General features: G+C 40.6%; 1 protein-coding gene across 2 annotated transcripts; it reads right to left on the bottom strand.

Annotated features, from left to right (window-relative positions):
* Nucleotides 1-742: 742 nt before the first annotated feature.
* LOC142007962 (inhibitor of apoptosis protein-like) lies at nt 743-19,932 on the bottom strand. Of its 2 annotated transcripts, XM_074984663.1 has the most exons (10): nt 19,706-19,932; nt 15,539-15,725; nt 12,182-13,156; nt 11,975-12,074; nt 10,958-11,036; nt 10,105-10,153; nt 7,968-8,210; nt 5,038-5,292; nt 4,548-4,589; nt 743-1,266 (listed from the first exon to the last, which is right to left on the bottom strand). In XM_074984663.1, the coding sequence occupies exons 3-10, from the start codon at nt 13,053-13,055 to the stop codon at nt 1,073-1,075; spliced, it is 1,836 nt and encodes a 611-aa protein (XP_074840764.1). In that variant the 5' UTR covers nt 13,056-13,156; nt 15,539-15,725; nt 19,706-19,932; the 3' UTR covers nt 743-1,072. The 2 variants fall into 2 exon arrangements, with proteins under 2 accessions (XP_074840764.1, XP_074840771.1); XM_074984670.1 differs by lacking the exon at nt 15,539-15,725.
* Between the last annotated feature and the right edge of the window lie 219 nt (nt 19,933-20,151).

Here is a 20,151-nt window from a genome sequence, read left to right as displayed (position 1 = left end):
CTGCTTCAGTTCCCATCCATGATAGGGAACTCAGTCTTGACTCCTCCTCCCCCACCCCTCTATTCTCTGATTTGCTCACCTTGATAATATTTTTCTGATTTGTCAACCTTGATTACTATTTTTGGTTCTCTGTGCCTTAAATATTGAGTCTGTTCTGGCATGGCTATGGTCTGAAGAACTGGGTCTGTCCCACGAAAGCTCATCACCTAATAATTTTGTTAGTCTAAGTGCTACTGGACTGCTTTTTCGTTTTTGTTATAGGAGTGTGTGTAATAGCTGCAGTATTTGTCTACATTTAAGTGCAACAGTCAATTTTGAATAAAGAACTAAAGCAAATTACTTTTGCAAGGAAAAGTGATATATAAAAAGCAAGAAAACAAACAATACACACTACAAACTAATACAGTTCACAAACACGTCTGTTATCTTACGAACCTATACAAAAAACTTTAAGCTAACTTTGAGAACACTTTGTATTAAATAAAAGTTCTCACTTAAATTCACTGAAAACACTTTAATGCTCTTTTCATATATTATACACACATTTACAGAACAGACTTTTGAGGTATGTTGTAGGTTTTTGTTTTTTAAAAAAAGAAAACCTCGAGGCAACCAAAGCAGCTGAAGTAGAGGATGGTAGTCTTACAAGCATCACTCCTATGTAAATCTTGTGAAAATGCTTCAGTTATGTAAGAGACTTACAATTAAATGTATTAGAACAAAATGCTTCGCTAGTAAACAATTTGTTTTTAAATTAGGACAAAGCCATGTTTATTAGATTTCTCCTTCACTCCCTAAGATTTTCAAAAAATTACTTCACAAAAACAATAGGTCTTATTTTACCATCTTTTTTATAATTACATGGGTTCCACGCGAAAAGAAATCTTTGTCAGCATTAAGGCCTACATGTTCACACAACAGTTCACTTACTCCATAAGCCACTTTAAGCAAATAACTTATAATTATCTTCTTTTGCTACTGATTTCCATTCTTAACATAATCACTGGGTTAACCCTGAGCACTGCTAGGATGAGGAGGAAGATGAGAAGCCTCTTGTAGGGGGTTTCTCTCTTCAGGAAAGAAACGTACGAACTGTACCCTTTATTGTCCCCCTGCAAATAGGGCATTTTCTAAGGGAAGGTGCACACTCTTTGCACACCACTAAATGACCACATGGAATAAATACAATAGAAACTTCTTTGTCCATGCAAACTTTACAGGTTCTTTCCTCCTGCAGTCTTCTCAGTTGTTCTTCCAAGGGCAGCCCTGAAAACAGAAAAGGGAAAAAAAAAGATTCTGTTTAACACCAGAGATCTTCAAACTCCAAAACTCTGGGGCATTCTGATTAGAGGCAGGAAAGCAACAACATTCAGTAGGACTGCCACCCAGTATTTCCAATTTATAAATCATTCCATAAGGAGATGACTGAAGAGACAGGAAAAGGAAAAACGTTTTCTAGATCCAGGAACTTGGGAGATGAGAGGGAAGTGACAGGCAGGACAGAAGTGGGAAGCACAGACAGGCAATGAGGTAGTCAGCAGAGATCAAATGCTGTTGTTCTTAAGTTGCCTAATGTGTATACCTCAAAACAATTATATAATGCGAATTTTAGAAGCTCTGTGCACTTTGGATATCCCCCTGTTGGTGGCAGCCATTTTCAGCACTAAAGCACACAGGAAGTATTTATATTAAATGAACACAAAATGTGTTGTGATTGAGGAAAGCAAAAGTGACTGGTGCCTTGGACCAAAGACACCCTACACTATTGAAATGACAGGGATATGAATAATAGTTGTAAAAATATGCCTCATGAGGAATCATTTAAAAATGAATGCCATAATGATCTTTAGTGTGTGTGTAATGTACATCTGAAATGCATAACAAGAGTTACAGAAATTACTACTACAATTGTGTTTACCAGACAAGCCTGGGGAGAGGATAAATCAATTTCTGATAGATTAAAGACATGCCAATGATTTGTGTCATAAGTTGAAGATGACTGGCAATCACCTTCCAAAGAATGGCCACTTGACAACATAGGGTTGCAGGAACAGATTGATCTCATTTTTCAGCAAGCAACAATATGGACTTTCAGTATGGCTGCATCTACTCTAGCAAGGTCTTTTGGAAAGATCAGGCCCTTTTTTGAAAGGGCACAGAGCCTCCAGACGCAAGAGGCGCTCTCTCAATCTGAAACCTAAAGAATGCGGCTCTTCTTCCAGAAGCCCTCTTCCCTTCCCAGATCAGGAAGAGCACCTCCTTTCAAAAGCTTCTTTAGGAAAAAAAAAAGAAGCATGTGTAGATGCTCTGCAGGCCCATTTTTTCCCTGAGGGAGCAGTCCTCATGGCACCAGATTTGTCAATCCTTGCCCATTCTTTTGAAAGGGCAGGGGTTGTATGGACACTATCAAAAGAGTGGATCCATCTTTTGATCTGCTTTTTTGTGTGTGGACACGATCTTTCAAAGGATCTTCCAGAAGATCATCTTTTGAAAGATTGGTGTAGTGTAGACATGGCCCATGGGTATGTCTACGCAGCATATTTTGAAATAACTATCCTTGCATCTACATGACAACTTATTTTGAAATTGGTAGCCCTCATTCTACAAGGAATACCACCTATTTCCAAATAGTGCCTGTATGTAGACAATGATCTCAGCAAACTGAGTGACTGGGCAGCAAAATAGCAAATGAAATTTAACATGGGTAAGTGTAAGGTAATGCACATTGGGAAAAATAACCCCAAGTATACATACAATGTGATGGGGGCAAATTTAGATACAACAGATTAGGAAAGGGATCTTGGAATTATAGTGGATAGTTCTCTGAAAACATCCACACAGTGTGCAGCAGCACTCAGTAAAGCAAATAGGATATCAGGAATTATTAAAAAAGGGATAAAGAATAAGACGAAGAATATCATACTTCCCCTATATTAAACTATGGTACGCCCACATCTTGAGTACTGTGTGCAGATGTGGTCCCCTCACCTCAAAAAAGATATACTGGCGTCAGAAAAAGTTCAGAAAAGGGCAACTAAAATGATTAAGGGTTTGGAAAGGGTCCCATATGAGGAGAGGCTAGAGAGACTGGGACTTTTCAGTCTAGAAGAGAGGAGAGTGAGGGGCGATACGATAGAGGTATATAAAATCATGAACGGTGTGGAGAAAGTGAATATTGGAAAGTTATTTACTTGTTCCCATAATATAAGAACTAGAGGACACCAAATGAAATTAATGGGTACTAGGTTCAAAACTAATAAAAAAATTTCTTCACACAGCGCACAGTCAACCTGTGGAACTCCTTGCCGGAAGAGACTGTGAAGGCCAGCAGGCTAGTGGAGTTTAAAAAAGAGCTTGATAAATTTTTGGAGGTTAGGTCCATAAATGGCTAATAGCCAAGGTAAAGTATGGTGCCCCTTGCCTTTAGTCAAAGGCTGGAGACAGATGGCAGGAGACAAATCGCTTGATCATTGTCTTCGGTTCACCTCCTCTGGGGCACCTGGCACAGGCCACTGTCGGCAGACAGGATACTGGGCTGGATTGACCTTTGGTCTGACCCAGTATGGCTGTTCTTATGTTCTTAATGTATTTTGAAATAGCTAAGTGCATTTTTGCGTGTAGCAGCCTTAGTCAGGAACACCTCGTTTCAGAGTAAGGCTGCTGTGTAGACATGACCCATGAGACTCCAAGTTTCCCCCCTCAGAACTGGAATAAGCTTTATTTAAGAGTAACCCTCAGGAAAATGCATTTAAAAGGCTGACTAGATTATGAAAGCGAGTTTTGGTTTTTTTTTTGTTTTTTTTTTTTAAAAAGCCATCCCAAGCTGGTGACCCCTCTTTCCTAAGAACCAGCCCTTTGACTTTAACGTGGGAGATCTTGACCTAAGAATCTGGTCAGCCATGTTGGGGATATGATATGGTAACGATTTTACTTTTAGCTTGTTAAGTTTTAGCTACTAGAAAGGGAGTATCTGTTTCTCTTGTAACTATTTCTGACTTACTGTCTTATAATACTTGCTTAAGACTTTTTTAGTTAAATAAGCTTGATTTGCTTTGGATTCAAGAATAAAACATTGTTGAATTTAAAACTGATCTGATAGGTAACTAGTTAAAGCAGCAAAAACTGTTGAATATTCACATCACAACTGCCCAGGAAAAAGACTGCACAACGTATGAGAGATTTTTGAGAAAAAAAGTTAGGACTGGGATTTTGCTGGGATCACTCTGATAGTAACCAAGGCTGATGGAAACCAAAGTGTGACTGGAGTGTTTGGTGGCTGTGGTGCCAGAATCTATTAGTGGGGGATGCAGCTATGTGCACACAATCACTCAGAATAGCTTGCATTTTGTTATTCTGTTTGGGAGCAACAAACAGCAGAACAGTGAAGCACTCAAGGTCACAAGTCAGGTGGTGACAACCCCTCAAATGGTATGGATTACACCACAAAATATGGACCATCATAAAGAGAGAGAGGGGAGGGAAAAAAAAAAAGATGTTTGAGAACCTGTTTCCCTGACCATACAAATGAATAAAATGGAAAAATTTACCTGATGTGTCTTCTGTTGGGACATACTTGATGCTTTTGTTAACTAAAATGACAAAAACACATTTTAGTCACTGGTATTAGCAATACTCCAGTAGAATTTGCATACTTCTTTACTACCACACCTCTGAGAGCCCTGCATGGCTATGAACTTTTTATCTGCAGAGCTCCTGGGCTTTTGTGGGAACCATGCCAGTGAAAAGTAGCAAAATGCCAGTACCACTAACAGGCGTCAGTAGATGCAGACAAAACTGCCTGAAACACGTGTTCAAGAACATGCTCTCTCTCTCTCTTTGTGTGAGTGAGTGAGTGAGTGAGAGAAAAAATAGCAGTGCAGGTATCCACTTTATATCCATGTATACCCATATATGAAGTTACCAAATTTATAGATGCATGGGGCTCTAGATATTACCAAGAAAATAAAGCTCATCAGATTTAGGAAAAAAATTTAAAAACAAATTTCCTTTCAAAGTAGATCTGTCTGTAAAACTCACCAAATAAATCTTTGTACAATACAGGATCACACTCTCGTAGGCAGTTTCGGAATATGAGGGCTGCTGCATTTCCTTTCACTAAAACTGTATCAATCAGTTCCCTTGCTTGCAATTGCATTTGGGTTTTTTGTTTAATAACGTCATGTTCAAGTTCAGTTATCACTTTGGCTGACAGTAAACTCTCCAGGATAGGAAGCACACATGTCAAATGCTGAAACAAAGCCATTCGATTCTTCCGGATTAAGGACAGGTCATCTTAAATTCAAGAAGAAAAAAAATGCAGTAAGTTACAAGATTTTAAGTTGCATTGTTACTAATAACTTAATAGCACATCAGTTACAAGAGGTATTGATTCTTTTCATTCCACTCCATGTCAGCAATTATGGTGTATTACTGAAAACACTGCATACCACATTAAAGGCAGACAAGTAGTTTGAGTAAAGTGAAGTTTATGAAGTCCCCCTTTCTCCTCCAAGAGGCGAAGCCACATCATACAATTCCCAACTTACACCACTGAAAGATATATTTATTGCACAAGTGGAATGGAGAGACCCAAAGGCCTGTACGTGTCACTGCCAGTCAAAAACACAGTTGATTCTGGATGGGCTAAATATTTGGGGGGGACCCCATAAGGATACTGGTATGTGTGGGTAAGACCCAAGGAACACAGAACACTCAGTGCACACACTGAAACACCTTATTGTCCAACTGTAATTTATAAATTTCCAGCATGTATCTGTCTAATTTTTACTGTGTGTTTAAATGCTAGGGATACCCCATGTTGTGACATCGTAGTTGTTGGCATACAGAGAGTCAGGATGACATACACAACACTACCTAATATGGTGTACTACAGAAATTAAGTCATGGCTCTTACTGTTTTTCCACAAGTTTCAAAACTAAATGCAAAACCTCACAGGCATGAAAAATGAAAAGCAAATATTCAAGAATCAGAAGCAGGAAGGTCATCTAATTCACCCTACTGAAATGAAGTAAGATCAAAACATTCCACTACTTAACTAACATTTTTTCCCTAACATCTAATGCAGGCCTCCCTCACTGCAGATTAAGCCCATTACTTCTTCCCCTACTTAGCGGACATGCCGAACATCTGGCCTCTGCCCTCTTCATAAAAACCAAACGGTCTTGCAATATGGTAAAGGCTATTTATCAGTATTGTCTCCGTCCCCTCCCATTTTTCAACTTGAAGGTGAAACATGGCCCTTGAAACACACAAACTTCCCTCATTAACCAATTTTTCCAAGACTTTTTATGCATCCACTGCACTCTAACTTGTCCTTACCTATCTTGAAATACTGTGTCCCAAACTGGGCAATGTTTCAGCTGAGGCCACATAAGAGCCAAGCTGAGCAGAAAACATACCTCTCACATCTTTAAAACACACTGTAAGTCTACTAGCCTTTTTCACAACTGCATCACATTGTTAAATCATTCACTTTGCGACCCCTTAACACCCAGATCTTTCCCTGCAGATTTTCCACCCAGCCAGCTATTCCCCATTTTGTAAATGGGGATTTAATTTAAGTGCATTCATTTCATTTTGTAGATTTGAAAACTCTTCTCCAAGTCTGTTGAGGTAATTTTGAATTCTAATCTGATCTGATCTTCTGAAATGCCAGCACACTCTCTCAGCTTGGTATCATCTGAAAACATCAGAAGTTTATTCTCCGCCCCATTATCCAAGGTGTTGATGAAAATATTAACCAGCACTTGACTAAGGACTGACCCCTGTGCAGTCCAACTAGATGCATCCTCTCAGTTTGGTAACAAAGCACTGAAAGACCATACCTAGATTAACTATCAGCCAGTTTGCCCAAGTTATACAGTAATTTTATCTAGACCAGTAACTGTCAACCCGGGGGCTGCAGATCCCTGGGAGTCCAAAGATTATGTCCAAGATTTCCAAAGGGACCTATACCTCCACTAGAAGTTTACAGACTCACTCATGTAAACAGGTGGGAAGCCACTAACCTCGACCACACCTCCTTAGTTTACTTATGAGAATGTCATACAGCACTGTTAAAAGCCATACTTTTAAAAAAGCCCAAAACCAAATCAAGACCTACCATTATATCCACCCCAATAATTCACTTGGCCAGTAACCCTACTCAAAAAGAGGATGGGGGAACTTGGTTTGGTATGTTTCAACAAGCTTCACCCTATTATTCTCCAAGGCCATACAAAATGGCTGTTTACTAATTTGTTCCAGCAGCTTTCCAAGTATTCAAGTTAGGCTGACTGGTCTATGCTTCTCCAAGTCCTCAGTGTTTCCTCTTCCTAAAGGTGGGAAAACACAGTAACTTTCTTCTTTGCAACTCTGGGAGCTCTTGTCCTCCATAGCTCTTGAAGACAAACCAGTAGTTCTAAGACCGCCTTAGGAATTAGCTTAAGCGCCTTAGGGCTGATTTTGTCAGAAACTGCTAACTATAGGTATTTTTAAATTACTCCTTGAAGTTAAACAGTGTCCTGTATATTTATCACGATGTTTTTATTATTGCTCAGTGCTTACAGAAGTAACAGAGCTGACCAGTTTTAGCTTCAAGAGATCTAAAAGTTATACTAACTTTTATTTGGTGGAAGTTTTACTAAACAAGATTCAGCTCTTTGGCTTACATGATGGACCTATGAAAACATAAAGGTATATGGACAAAATATTACTTGTAACCCTGCAAAGAAGAATTGCATAGTTAGACTCATGGACCATATGGAGCCCCAATGAAGTCAGTTGTGCACCATTTTAAGGACAATTGTAGAACTGATGCTTAACTTCCATATTGGTGATAGTGTTAACTTTTTTTTAAAAGGAAATAAAGATCAAAGCTCATGAATACAGTGCCCCCAAAATTAGACCAAATTCAGACTACAACAGAACCAAGAAGGTAAGTGTATTATTAGTACCCTATTCATACCTGATGCCACTTCTTCAGACTGTCTCTGTTTCTCCTCCTCCCACTTTTCTTCTTCTGCAGTAAGCAGATCAGACACAAGATCACTGATTGTCTTGTAATTTTCCTCAGTCGCTAAGATTTTACTCTGAACTGTCTGCTTTATCAGTCTTCTATTAAATCCCATTTCCAAGGCAGCTTTAACCACTGGAGTGTTCATCATGATTGAATCTTCTGAACGGCTTTCTGCAGGTTCACAATTAATACCTACTCGAAAGAAACAAGGAGGGAGAGAAGAGATATTGCAGCTGATTTGAAAATGTTAGTTATTTCTAGCACCTTCAGTATATAAAAGTGAAATTTAGTATAAATCATTATTTAATGAAATGGGCCTGATCTTTAAAAGCTCCAAGATTTCAATTTAGAACTATCTGGCATTTTATTAGAGTGACGTGAACAAAAAGCTTTGTTACAACAAAGATCCAATTTAAACTAGCAAAAGCAGGAGAAATCCAGAGGTCACTCCAATACTGAACATCATAAGATTAGAAATGAAAAAAAAAGATGGTAAAAAGTTATGGAATTACCACCTTTTCATACAGTACAAAGTTCTGAACTGCATTAATAAGAAAGGTTACAGTTCCACTGTGATGAAGCAGGTCTTTGCCCACAAAAGCTTATGCTCCAAAATATCTGTTAGTCTATAAGACGCCACAGGACTTCTTCTTGAAGATACAGACTAACACCACTGCCTCTCTGATACTATTGGTCACTGTTTACATGGCACCTAGCTAAAGTGAGTATAATAGCTGAAAATATGAGTCATCTCCCTGCATCAGGAGAGGATGCTAACAGACAACACTGTCATCATACTGGGCTATTCCACTGAAGAAAAGCAACTCTATGGATACAGAGGAAGCTAAGTGAATGGCTGCAGTTTGTCCATATGTCCCCAAGCTGGCCTGGTCATTCCTCCTCCTTTTGCTACTGCTGCCCATTTCTCCAGGTGCTGGCACAGCTGCAGGCCCCCAGCAAGGTAGGGCTGCAGGTGCCCTGTATAATCACAACACTCTCTAAAGAGCTCTGGTAAGAGAGTGCACTATAACTTGGGTTACTCTAATAGAAACCCATGGAATCAATGATGCACCTGAGACCAGTTAGAAACCACACAGAGGCAAACTCTTAGTATTCATGCAAATCCCTAGTTGTATTGGAAAGCTATGAAGGAATGAGAAAGATCTCTGGTAACAAGCTAGAAAGGACAATTATAATATAACATTTCAGACATCTCAGTGACATTTAAGTATACTATTCAAGCGATAAGCAGGGGAAAAAGAAAAAAAAGGTTTAACTTGTTGGGAAGCAGGCCAAGCTGGTGCTTCTAAAATGCTATGAAGTGCTTAAGATAATTTTGGAAAGCATACATACATACATACAAAAGTTCTGTTTAAACTTACAGTAGTATATATGCATGCTGGAAGTCTACGTAGCATGAAAGATACTAGCTAAAATATAAAATCAACAAGGAGTCCAATGGCACTTTTAAAAACGTTAAATTTATTGAAGTGCTAGAGCATAATCTGTTGTGAGATACAACTCACTTCCTCAGATGCTGAAGCCAGGAAAAAAAGATGGTATACACATGTAGTTCCCAGGGCTGGGGCTGAAATACACTGGTCCTGTGTAGCCCAAGCCCCAGCCCTGGGAACTACACAGAAAAGGGAGTGTGACATCAGTGCTACTAAAGTCAGAGGTAGCGGTGTCCATTTTTGTAGTTGGTGTAGGTGAGAAGGTGGGAGAAACTAAATGGGAAAAATTACCTCTGTAACAAACACAGCAAAAACAAAAACAGCAGAAATGTAGCACCCACGCCAGGTGTCAGTTGAGTCCTTGGCTCCCTAGTGTTAAATCTGCATATGAATTACAGCTCAGCAGCCTCCAGGAAATCCACTGAGTTTTCTGATTTGCAAGTTACCATTCTCATGCAAAAATTTCAAAAAACAAACAGACTGCAACAAGAATCTACTGAGTTTCTCACAAAAGCCTGTGCCCCATGGACCCGAATAAGTTTTTTTGTCTTTAAAGTGCCACCAGACTCCTTGTTTTTGCTGAAACAGATGAACGTGACTACCCCTCAGAAAAGTAACTAAAATGTACATACTTGATGGATCCACACTTTCATCCACAGGAGTATCTGAAGTTGACAAAAGCTATGGAATGCAAAGAAGCAATATTAAAAACCAGTCAGCATCCTTTTCTTTTGCATACAAGACTAATAATTCCACTGCATCCTCTCCCACAAAAATAATGGTGCAAATAATGAAGTTACTGTCGCATTTACGAGCCCCCAGTCATGGTGCTAGTCTGTCCATCAATAGGCCATCCCCACAGACTGCAATTAAGAATTTTACCTCAAAGAGCCTTAAATGAAGTATTTGTAGATAGGATGATATAAGTGTTAGTAAATCCTAAGAATACGTACTAGATTAAATCCATTGTCTGCTAACACAAGATTTTCTCTGCGAAATGACATTATGCCTTGTGCTTATGCAAAAGTACCTTGTTACAAACATCTAAGTCCTAAAAGTGAGGAATCCAGAACAAATTTCTGATCTGCATGTCACTAAGCCTTGTATAATTAGAACTTCCTTCTTGACATTCAACATCTAGAGCTCTGATAGCCTGACAAAAGGTCACAAGGTTGGATCTTAAATGGCTGTAGCACTCTTCAGATGATTTTGTTCCAATATTACCTGATCTATTTTCAATATCAGTTCTCAAAAAATAAATTGTTCATGCAAACTGTGTGAAGAGTCAATTCTGAAGACCATTTAGAATCGATTCTGCCCATGTTCATGTAAAGCCGTCCTTACATGAACTATCAAACTGAAAACTCTTACCTGTCAGATATTAAAGCAGTATCAGGAAAACAACAAGTGAGAGGAGGAGAGTTATGTACCACTGTCTAATGCTAATACTAGCAACCAGAAAGTTACATAAAAATTTCAGTTTACCTGTTCAAGGAGATGGGGAAATCTTGCCTGAATCTGATTGACAAATTCTCTCCCTTTTATTTTCAGTAGATATTCACACCTAAAACATCAACAGAATATAAATGCCAAATTACATTTGTTTCTCATATGACTAGTCAGGAATCTTACAGAATAAGCAGCCTACACCACCACACTCAGAGCAGCACTTAATCATGTGCTTAACTTTTAAGTATGTGTATAAGTCGTGGGGACTTCAATGGAACTTTAGCACATACTCAGGTATCCTTTTTGCAGGATGATGCTTTTCTGAATCACCTTAACATGGCCCAGTTTGTGTATTTATCTGACACAAATGTGACCTTATCAATACCACAGCATTCAGTAATGAACACCGGTTAGGCATACTGCCTCAACAGCTTTTAAACTCAGCCAATCTTCCTCCCCAAACCCTCAATTACTCAGGTGTCTACAGAGTTTTAAAACTTGTCCTCAACTTTGCCCTAGTAAAACAAACAATTTTTTTTTTTACTCAAGAATACATGGATTAAAGAAAATAATGGGGAACACAACCAAGGAATTAGGCATAAAGCCAGATTTGGAATTTAGCTTAACAGCTCATGGTAAACTTTGTATCAAAGATCAGCACACAAACCTGTCCAATTTGAACTATTTTTCCTGAACTGTTTTCAACTGCATGAAAGCTATTTAACGTTAATTAGCACATGGGGAGATTTACAATGGAAATCTAGCACTTTTTAAAAAAAAAAAAAAAAAAAAAAAAAATCACACTCATACCCTAGTTATTAGTGTCGGTACTTCCCCATGAGGAAGTAGTCACATGATTCATCTATAGAGATATTCACTCAATTCTTTTCATCTTAAAACATAAAAAAGCCCTCTTGTACAGATGGTTTTAAAAGCACACAGTATTGGCCTAACTCTGCTCCCACTGACAAATGTCAAGGTAAAACTACATTGGAAAGTATGTCAGTGCATTGTCCTATTTCCTCCCCTTTACAGAGCTTTTTAACTAGTTACCTTGGAAACCATTTAGCATGCTCAATCCATGGATCATCTCCAGACTCCCAACATCTTAATCCACCATCACAGCAAAAACATTTGACATCATCATTACGACCTTTAAAAAAGCAAGTTTACAAATTATTTAACAAATGTTCACACATGCCATTGCTTAGCAAGTTCTAAAACATAAACTAAGTCATTAGAAGGGTTAACTTTTCTTACCTACGTAATAAAACCCAGCAGATGCGAGCTGTTCAGGTCGAACTGGAATTCTTGTTGGCCAGTTTATGAATGTTTTAACACGAGCCACATGGGTTTGCATGCTCTGGTTAGAAATGCTAAATATTTGTTGATCTCTAGTTTGATTTTCCACAAAAGGGCAGTTAGGAAAATATCGCCGGTGCTCTGACATGGCATTATCTTTTGGTTCCCAGTTACTCAGTTGTCCCCCACAGGTAAAGCAAGCAACTTTGTCTGCTGGTCCAATGTAGTAAAATCCAGCTTTTGCCAGATCTCTTGGTGATAGAAAGGTCAGGGGCCAGGCCTGAAAAGTATGCAATCTTGCATCTTCTGTGCTCATTGCAGGATTATAAAAGTGTGCTCTGAGGTGTGATGGGTCCTCAACTGCCCTGGAAGCTACTGGTTCAAGAGGAAGACTGGAGAAAGCAGTACTGAAATAACCAATTTGTCCTAAGCTTGCAGGAATGGTTATGGAATGCAAAGGGGGTGAAAGACTGTTTATTGTGGCTGGAGGTGAAAAAGCTGAATGAGAGGATGATCCAAGATTACTAACCGAAAACCAATTCTGAATAAAGTTGCAGCTAGGATAGAGCTGTTTATGTTTTTCAATAGCACTGTCACCTTTTTTCCAGTTATCCAACATCAGGCCACAACTGTAGCATTTAACTTTATCTTTCACACCAGTGTAATAAAACCCAGCCCGGGCAAGACTCCTTTCAGATATTGGCACATTGAGAGGGAAAGTAGAAAACGTGGACATTCTGTAGAGTTCGCACGACAGCTCATACTTCAGTTCACACACAGCGCTGTTATTCATCAGATTAGCCAGGAATGAGCTGCTTTCCACTATGTTCATAATGAAATATTATGGAAGAATGGGACAAGTCTCTCTCTGGGAGGTAGTTTTGTGCATGGAGGTGATTTTGAATAACTCCCAGGCCAAATAAAAGTGAGGACCTGAAAGTGAAACATTTTGGTTTGTAATATTCAACACATTTGTGAAAGCAATTAGCGATGAGTCATAAACAGACGATGTAACTGGGAAGTCCTACTTTTATTTTAACTTGAACAATTGCTTTCAATGGAGAAGCTACAAGCTCAACACTCTAAAAGTACATCAATGGACTCTGTCACAATACGTCACATTTTCCTTAGTGTACTGTACTTCTAATCTCACAGCCAGCCAGCCAATGGCCACTCTATGCAGATGGAGTTTAGGAGGAAAAGGTATGGGGGGAAAAAAAAAAAAAAGAGTAAGGTTGATCAAAATCCACCCCAATAAAGAAACTAAAATGGGTAAAACTTTTAGCCTTTACTAGCTTATAGGAGCATATCATTTTGATTAAGGCTTTTGATTTTATTTATATGTATTATATTAATCTTATATAGCTTAAGCAACCATTAGTAGGCATCCTTCAGTCTGCATAGACTATGGATCGCGCCCTTTAAAGTTTCAATTGAGGACTTCATTTACAGCGTCTATTGTGACTATAAAGACCCACACGAGAGTGACAGCCCTTGTTGCATCTCTTGCAGATGTAGTGGGTGTCTGGCAAGTCCTTATTGTGCTTTCTGTGCGCTCGCTTCTCCTCCACTAGCTGTCTGATCTTCAACTCGCCCTTCTGAAGGCCCTTGTGTAACCCCTGCCTCCATCTGCTGCAGTCATCTGCTAGTTCTTCCCAGTTGTCCAGCTCGATGTAGCTTAAGCAACCATTACTGTTTAGTTAATTTAGGTTACAATGAAGCCTATTTTTCTGTCTCTTTAGCAGTAAGGAAAGAGACCTTCAGGGAAAATCTGGAGAAGGGGGCTTTTTGCAAAGGAATTCCGCCCCCCCCCCATACTTATAAGAAAAGTTAAGATCAAATTAGAATACACTGATGAGTTTTTAGCTGTTTGTGTTGATTTTCTGGGTTAGCAGGTGTTCAAGCTTTTACATACAGCTATGGTCAGAAAGGTGTGATAGTCAACAGGGCAAGGGCCTCTTATGGCTAACTGATTTAATTAAAGGTCAGATAATGGTGCTTTCCTGACCTTCTCTAGAATCCACCCTTAAGGACTGATGCATAAGGGTACAGTCAGAGGGGAGACCCCAATTTAATGTCACCAATCAATTTGGGGCATTTTCAGAAAATTCTGAGGAGTTGGAAGTTTAATTTAGCATCAGTATTTAAGCACAAAGAGGCAGACCATTATATGCAACACCTCGCTGTATTTGGCAAAAATGTGTGGGTACAGTACCAAGGATGTGCTTAACACCAGACGGAGTACTGTCTTATTATCCCTAGATCCCTCTTCGTACCAATCTCTCTTTAAATCTACAAAGTCTTAGCTCTTTATTCTACTCACTACTATAACATCTCCCTCATTGACTGTGCAGTACAGCAGGTCTCAACTCTGACAACCCAGAGGAGGTAGTAAGGCAATTTTCTCTCATAGCAGAAGAATAAATCATAAGTGCAGTTACTTAAGTGAGCTATATTAGCCTACTTAATTAAGTACATTTGTTTGTAATCAGATATTGGCTGTACTTAACATCAGTTTGCATCTTTTGTTTACTAGTTTAATACCACCATGCTGCCAATAACAAACATGTCGTAAGTGCTGCTAAACATTGTTACCTGTATAACTGTTGTAGACTCTGAAAACCACCTCGAGCCCAGGGCAGACTTTGCCCTGGACTAAAAAGTTGACCAACGGAAAGGCGTGAACCTTTAAGTCAGATTGGTGAGCCTGCCCAAACACCCAATTCCCACTGCAATTCTCTGTGGCCAACAAACTGAAGACAATGCATCTTATGATCATGCTCCAGTTTAAAATTGTTTATTTCATCTTGCACAGTCATTGAGAATCAAGTGTTGCATATTTGTTGAAATTATAACCTGAGATGTTAACAGACACAAACAGAATGGCCCCAAAACTTCTAAAGTATCATAACCTATCATTAAAATGCCAAAAACAAAAGAAAATGTTTCAGCAATCCTCACTCAAATATATATGCAAGAAACAGCAAAAAAAACTGAAGGTTATACTCAACTGCCTTACATATAGGCAAGCTATAGTTCTGTCAAGAATGATTCTTGCTTATGTATACCACAGTGGGTGACACCACCAACTTATCCTAAACACCCATTGTCTTGTAACGGCTCCAGTGTATTTTCTTCCATGACACAATACAGATAGCACGGGGCAACATCGACTTAACCAGGTTTCTTGGGTAGAGTTGCACTCTCACAACACTGAATAAAAATATATGACTTCATGTTAAAATATCCTAATATGAGACACAGAGTAATAAAAAGACCTCTGTAGGCCATGTTCATAAAATAAACAGAACTTACACTGATAATTACAGAAATATTTTAAATTTTATATAGTTTCTTTATCTGTGCACAAAACTACCTCCCAGATTTCAGACTGAAGTCCCTTTTAAGGGGCTTATGCCTCCATATTGAGATTTGTCGTTCACAAGAAGAAATTGTAAATATCTAAAGTCTGAAACATCCAATTCCTTTCCGCTGTCAAAACCTGTAAAGCAGAAGTGAGAGATTTTTTTCTTATAAAACAAGATATGTTAGGCATAATAGTTACAGCTGTCATCTACAATATATTTCAAATAATAAAATGTTAAACTAGAATCTCAAATCTTTTTTCAGTGGTTGGACAGCAGGTTTCATGATAGTTAAGGAAGGTCACTACCATAAATACTGACATTATATCGTATTCCCACATGGTTCATCTGTACTGAAAATTTTGGAAAAAAGTGATTTCCACAAGTAGTTAAATATTTGGCAGATAGGCTATTCAGATAATAGCCTGAGCTATATAAAAATTCTACTCAGATGCCTCTGTTATTTTAGAGATTTAATTATGTTTAGAGGTTCAGCCTAAACAGACACACGCCAAACTTAAACCAGTATGAAATATCTTACAGCAGACCCTTGACTTACATGGGGGTTGCAAAGCCAAATTTCCTGTGCAGCACCTGGGAGCGAGGAAACTGACCAGGGCACCAGCCCTGGTCAGTTTCCCGGCTCCAGGGAGTGGAGTGGAGCTGGGGACCAGGTAGCGGCCTGCCTCCTGGCTCCTTTCCACTTGAAAGAACTGGTTAAAAAACAGGAAACAAAGGGTAGGAGTAAATGGTAAATTTTCTGAATGGAGAAGGGTAATGTGTGGTGTTCCCCAAGGGTCAGTCCTAGGACCAATCCTGTTCAACTTATTTATAAGTGATCTAGAGAAAGGGATAAGTAGCAAGGTCGTAAAGTTTGCAGAGGATACTAAACTATTCAAAATAGTCAAGACAAAAGCAGACTGTGAAGAACTTCAAAAAGATCTCACCAAACTGAGTGACTGGGCAATAAAGTGGAAAATGAAACTTAATGTGGATAAATGTAAAGTAATGCACATTGGAAAAAATAACCCCAAGTATACATTCAATATGATGGGGGCTAATTTAGCTACAACTAATCAGGAAAGAGATCTTGGTGTTATCATGGATAGTTCTTTGAAAACATCCACCCAGTGCACAGCAGCAGTCAAAAAAGCAAATAGGCTGTTAGGAATTATAAAAAGGGATAGAAAATAATACAAAGAATATTTTACTGCCCCTTTATAAAATTATGGTATGCCCATGCCTTAAATCCTGTGTAGAGATGTGGTCTTCTCACCTCAAAAAAGATATTTTGGAATTAGAAAAGGTTCAGAAAAGGGCAACTAAAATGATTAGGGGTTTGGAGAAGGGGTCCCATTTGAGAAGTTAAAAAGAGATGGGACTTTTCAGTCTAGAATAGAGGAGACTGAGGGGAGACATGATAGGAGGTACATAAAATCATGAGCAGTGTGGAGAAGGTGAATAAAGAAAAGTGATTTATTTGTTCTCATAATATAAGAGCTAGAAAACACCAAATGAAATTAATGGGTAGCAGGTTTAAAACTAATAAAAGAAAGTTCTTTTTCACACAGCGCACAGTCAACCTGTGCAAGTCCTTGCCAGAGCAGGTTGTTCAGGCTAGGACAAAAAGAGTTCAAAGAACAGCTAGTCATGAAGTTTGAGTCCATAGAAGGCTATTAGCCAGGGATTAGGAATGGTGTCCCTGGCCTCTTGTTTGTCAGAGGCTGAAGATGGATGGCAGGAGACAAGTCACTTGATCATTGTCTTCGGTCCACCCCCTCTGGGGCACCTGCACTTGCCACTGTTGGCAGACAGGATGCTGGGCTAGATGGACCTTTGGTCTGACCCAGTAATGGCCCTGGTTATAGGCTTATGTTCTAGAAACACAGGAATTGCCACACAGGATCAGAACAATGGCCCAGCTAGTCCAGTAACCAGACTAACAGCTGTCAACACCAAGTGCTTCAGAGGAATTATATTAAGCTTCACAGTAGACAGTTATGGGGCACAAGAACTGAATCCGATTATTAAATAATTGGAGACTGGTTTACGCCCAGAACCTGAAGTTTTATATCCTTTCCAAGTCTTATCTCAACTATTGTAACACATACTGTCAGCCAATCTCTCCTTGAGCCTTGTTAAATGTTTTGTCTCAATGGTATGCTGTGGCAGCAAGTACCAGAGTTCACAAGGAAATATTTTTATTCAAATTTTAATATTTTTTTGTTCTTGTGTTAGGAAATAAACAGATGCCCCAGTCTAACATCACCAAATCCTGCTTATTCATCTCCTTTCTAAGAACATGCCTATAAAGAGACAAACAGGAAAGTTACTGTTAAATAAATGAAGGTGTGAAGACCATCTGCATGTAAGGGGATTAATTCATCATGGGGGTGCTTGCTTCCATTCTGGAGTGAAGTTGTCTTAGTTGCTGTCACCTAATCCTCCTGGGTAAAGCCCACTCACTAATTTAGGTCCACTGACTTCAAACTGCAGTTATTTGCCTTAGCTTTCCTTGAGTGACCCTTGTAGGTATGCCATAAAACAAACGGCCACACTCTTGTATCTCTCTCTCTCTCATGTATTTTTCCAGGCCCTTGATCATTCTCACTGGCCTTCTCTGTATCCCCTCTACTTCAAATATCTGTTTGAGATTATGCCCTGTATTCCAGATGAGGGAATGCCATAATCTGTACTATGGCATAGAGCTGAGATCATTAACTTAGAATCTCAGAAGCTATATAAATAATTTGATTTTTTTCCTGCAGTAAGCATTGCTTTACATGTATCAGACAATATATTCACCAGCCATATTCCCTGCAAGCTGAGCACCCTGGCAGACAGGAATGATTCATGTGTGGCACAGCTGATTAGCAGAGCACCCACAGCCATAGCATGTGTTTCTACTTGTGATGCACATACTTCTGTGCACATAAAATCTATTCAGTACCCTAATGGAAAAAATTAGAGGAAACACTGTTCATCAAGTTTGAATTTGTCACCCTGAAGTTCCTCACAATCATTTTTGGGCTTGATTAATCTCAATATTTCCATAGGCACGTTATTATATTTTTACTTAAACACAGCAGCCGAGATCTTCTCAGTGTATGAGTTTTGGCTATTTAACTACACAAACATGAGCCCATCAGATCCTACAATGACCATATATGCTTAACTTTCCACAGCAAATGGTCTCATTCTTTCAGTAAGACTACCTGCACTGCCTACAGTTAACCATGTCTCAAGTGTGCACCTGCCCATAAAGCAACTTTTGGCATTTAATAAAGTTTAAAATCAACTGGGCGCTTACACCAATTCTTAAACACTCTTAAATCTTCTACCTTTAAAATGGAAGAAAGCTTAAAATGTCAGAAGGGGATAATTATAGGAAACATTCACCAACAGCTCCCACACACTGCAGCCAATTGCGCAGACTAAGGGTGGGTGGTGGATGAATAAGCACAGGAGTCTGGTTAAATTAAAATTTCACAGCACCACCCACAAGGCACCAGCCCTGAGTGCGGAATCACTGAGTCCGTGGGCTGGAAGGGACCTGGGGAAGGTCATCGAGTCCGGCCCCCTGCCCAGAGCAGGGCCATGTACGCACACACGTCGGCACAGGATCCCCTGTGAGCGTAACCTCGCCCGTTAGCACAGTAACGACAAGCCCTGTGGATATTTTGCAGCATTAGCTTTCAAGCCCACGAAATGTCTGTTAATCTATAAGGCGCCACACGGCTTCTTCTTGTTTTCACGGACACAAACTAACTTGGCTCCCCCTCCGCCACCCGACCACAGCGTCACCCCCCGGCTCAGGTCAGCGCCCCGGAAGGGACACAAACCGCTCCTCACGGCTGCGAGACACGTGAAAACGCGCCAGGGCCAGCCCCGACCCTGTTCACCCAAATTACCGTTTCGGAGCCCGGGACCCTGCACTCAGGGCGAGGCACCGCCCTCCGCGCAAGATGGCGGCGCAGGTCCACTCAGCCGTTTAACCCCCTACCTCCACGTCCCGCACCCCCCTGCCGCCGCCGCCGCCTGAGACAGTTACCAGCGGACGCGGAACCCACGCGCGCAGCGCCCCTGCAGCGTTGTGGCCGCTGGCTGCTATACTCACACAAGCTGGGCCGGGCCGCGCGCAAGACGCAGCGGCCACACCGTGTGCCGCTCTATATATCGCCGCCGGCAGCCCGGGGCCCCTGTCTGGGCACCGCCCCGGTCTGGCGGAATCTCCCCGCCCGTCAAGCAAAATCCGCGGCCCCGACCTGGACTTTCCCGCCTGCCGTACGCATGCGCAAGCTTGGCAGGGCGGGGGCCGGAGCCGGAGCGGACCCGAGGACCGGCTCCGTAGGCCTATCTCAGCCGCCCGGCGCGCGCAGCGGAGCGCTCCCGACACCCCCTCACGCGCTGTACCAGCCCCGTAATCCCCCCACCCCCAGCGTGAGGCGAGAGCGAGCGCGGCAACGCCTGCGCATGCGCGCTCAGCACCAGGCTCGCACTGCTCGCCGGGGCCAGTGGCCCGGTTTGGCGGCACAGCGCGCGGAGCGGGGCCAGAGCAGCTGG

This window comes from Carettochelys insculpta, chromosome 1 (assembly GCF_033958435.1).
Source record: "Carettochelys insculpta isolate YL-2023 chromosome 1, ASM3395843v1, whole genome shotgun sequence".
Classification (NCBI taxonomy): Eukaryota; Metazoa; Chordata; order Testudines; family Carettochelyidae; genus Carettochelys; species Carettochelys insculpta.
Note: the sequence above shows the minus strand (reverse complement) of the source record. Positions and strands in the feature narration are given on the sequence as shown.

Excerpts from the sequence above, each read along its gene's own strand:
- LOC142007962 (XM_074984663.1), bottom strand. The coding sequence starts at position 13,055 with ATGAACATAGTGGAAAGCAGCTCATTCCTGGCTAATCTGATGAATAAC. Across the intron at positions 8,211-10,104 it reads TGAAAGTGTGGATCCATCAA|GTATTAATTGTGAACCTGCA; the intron begins GTATGTACATTT and ends TCTTTCGAGTAG. Across the intron at positions 4,590-5,037 it reads ATTGTACAAAGATTTATTTG|TTAACAAAAGCATCAAGTAT; the intron begins GTGAGTTTTACA and ends TTGTCATTTTAG.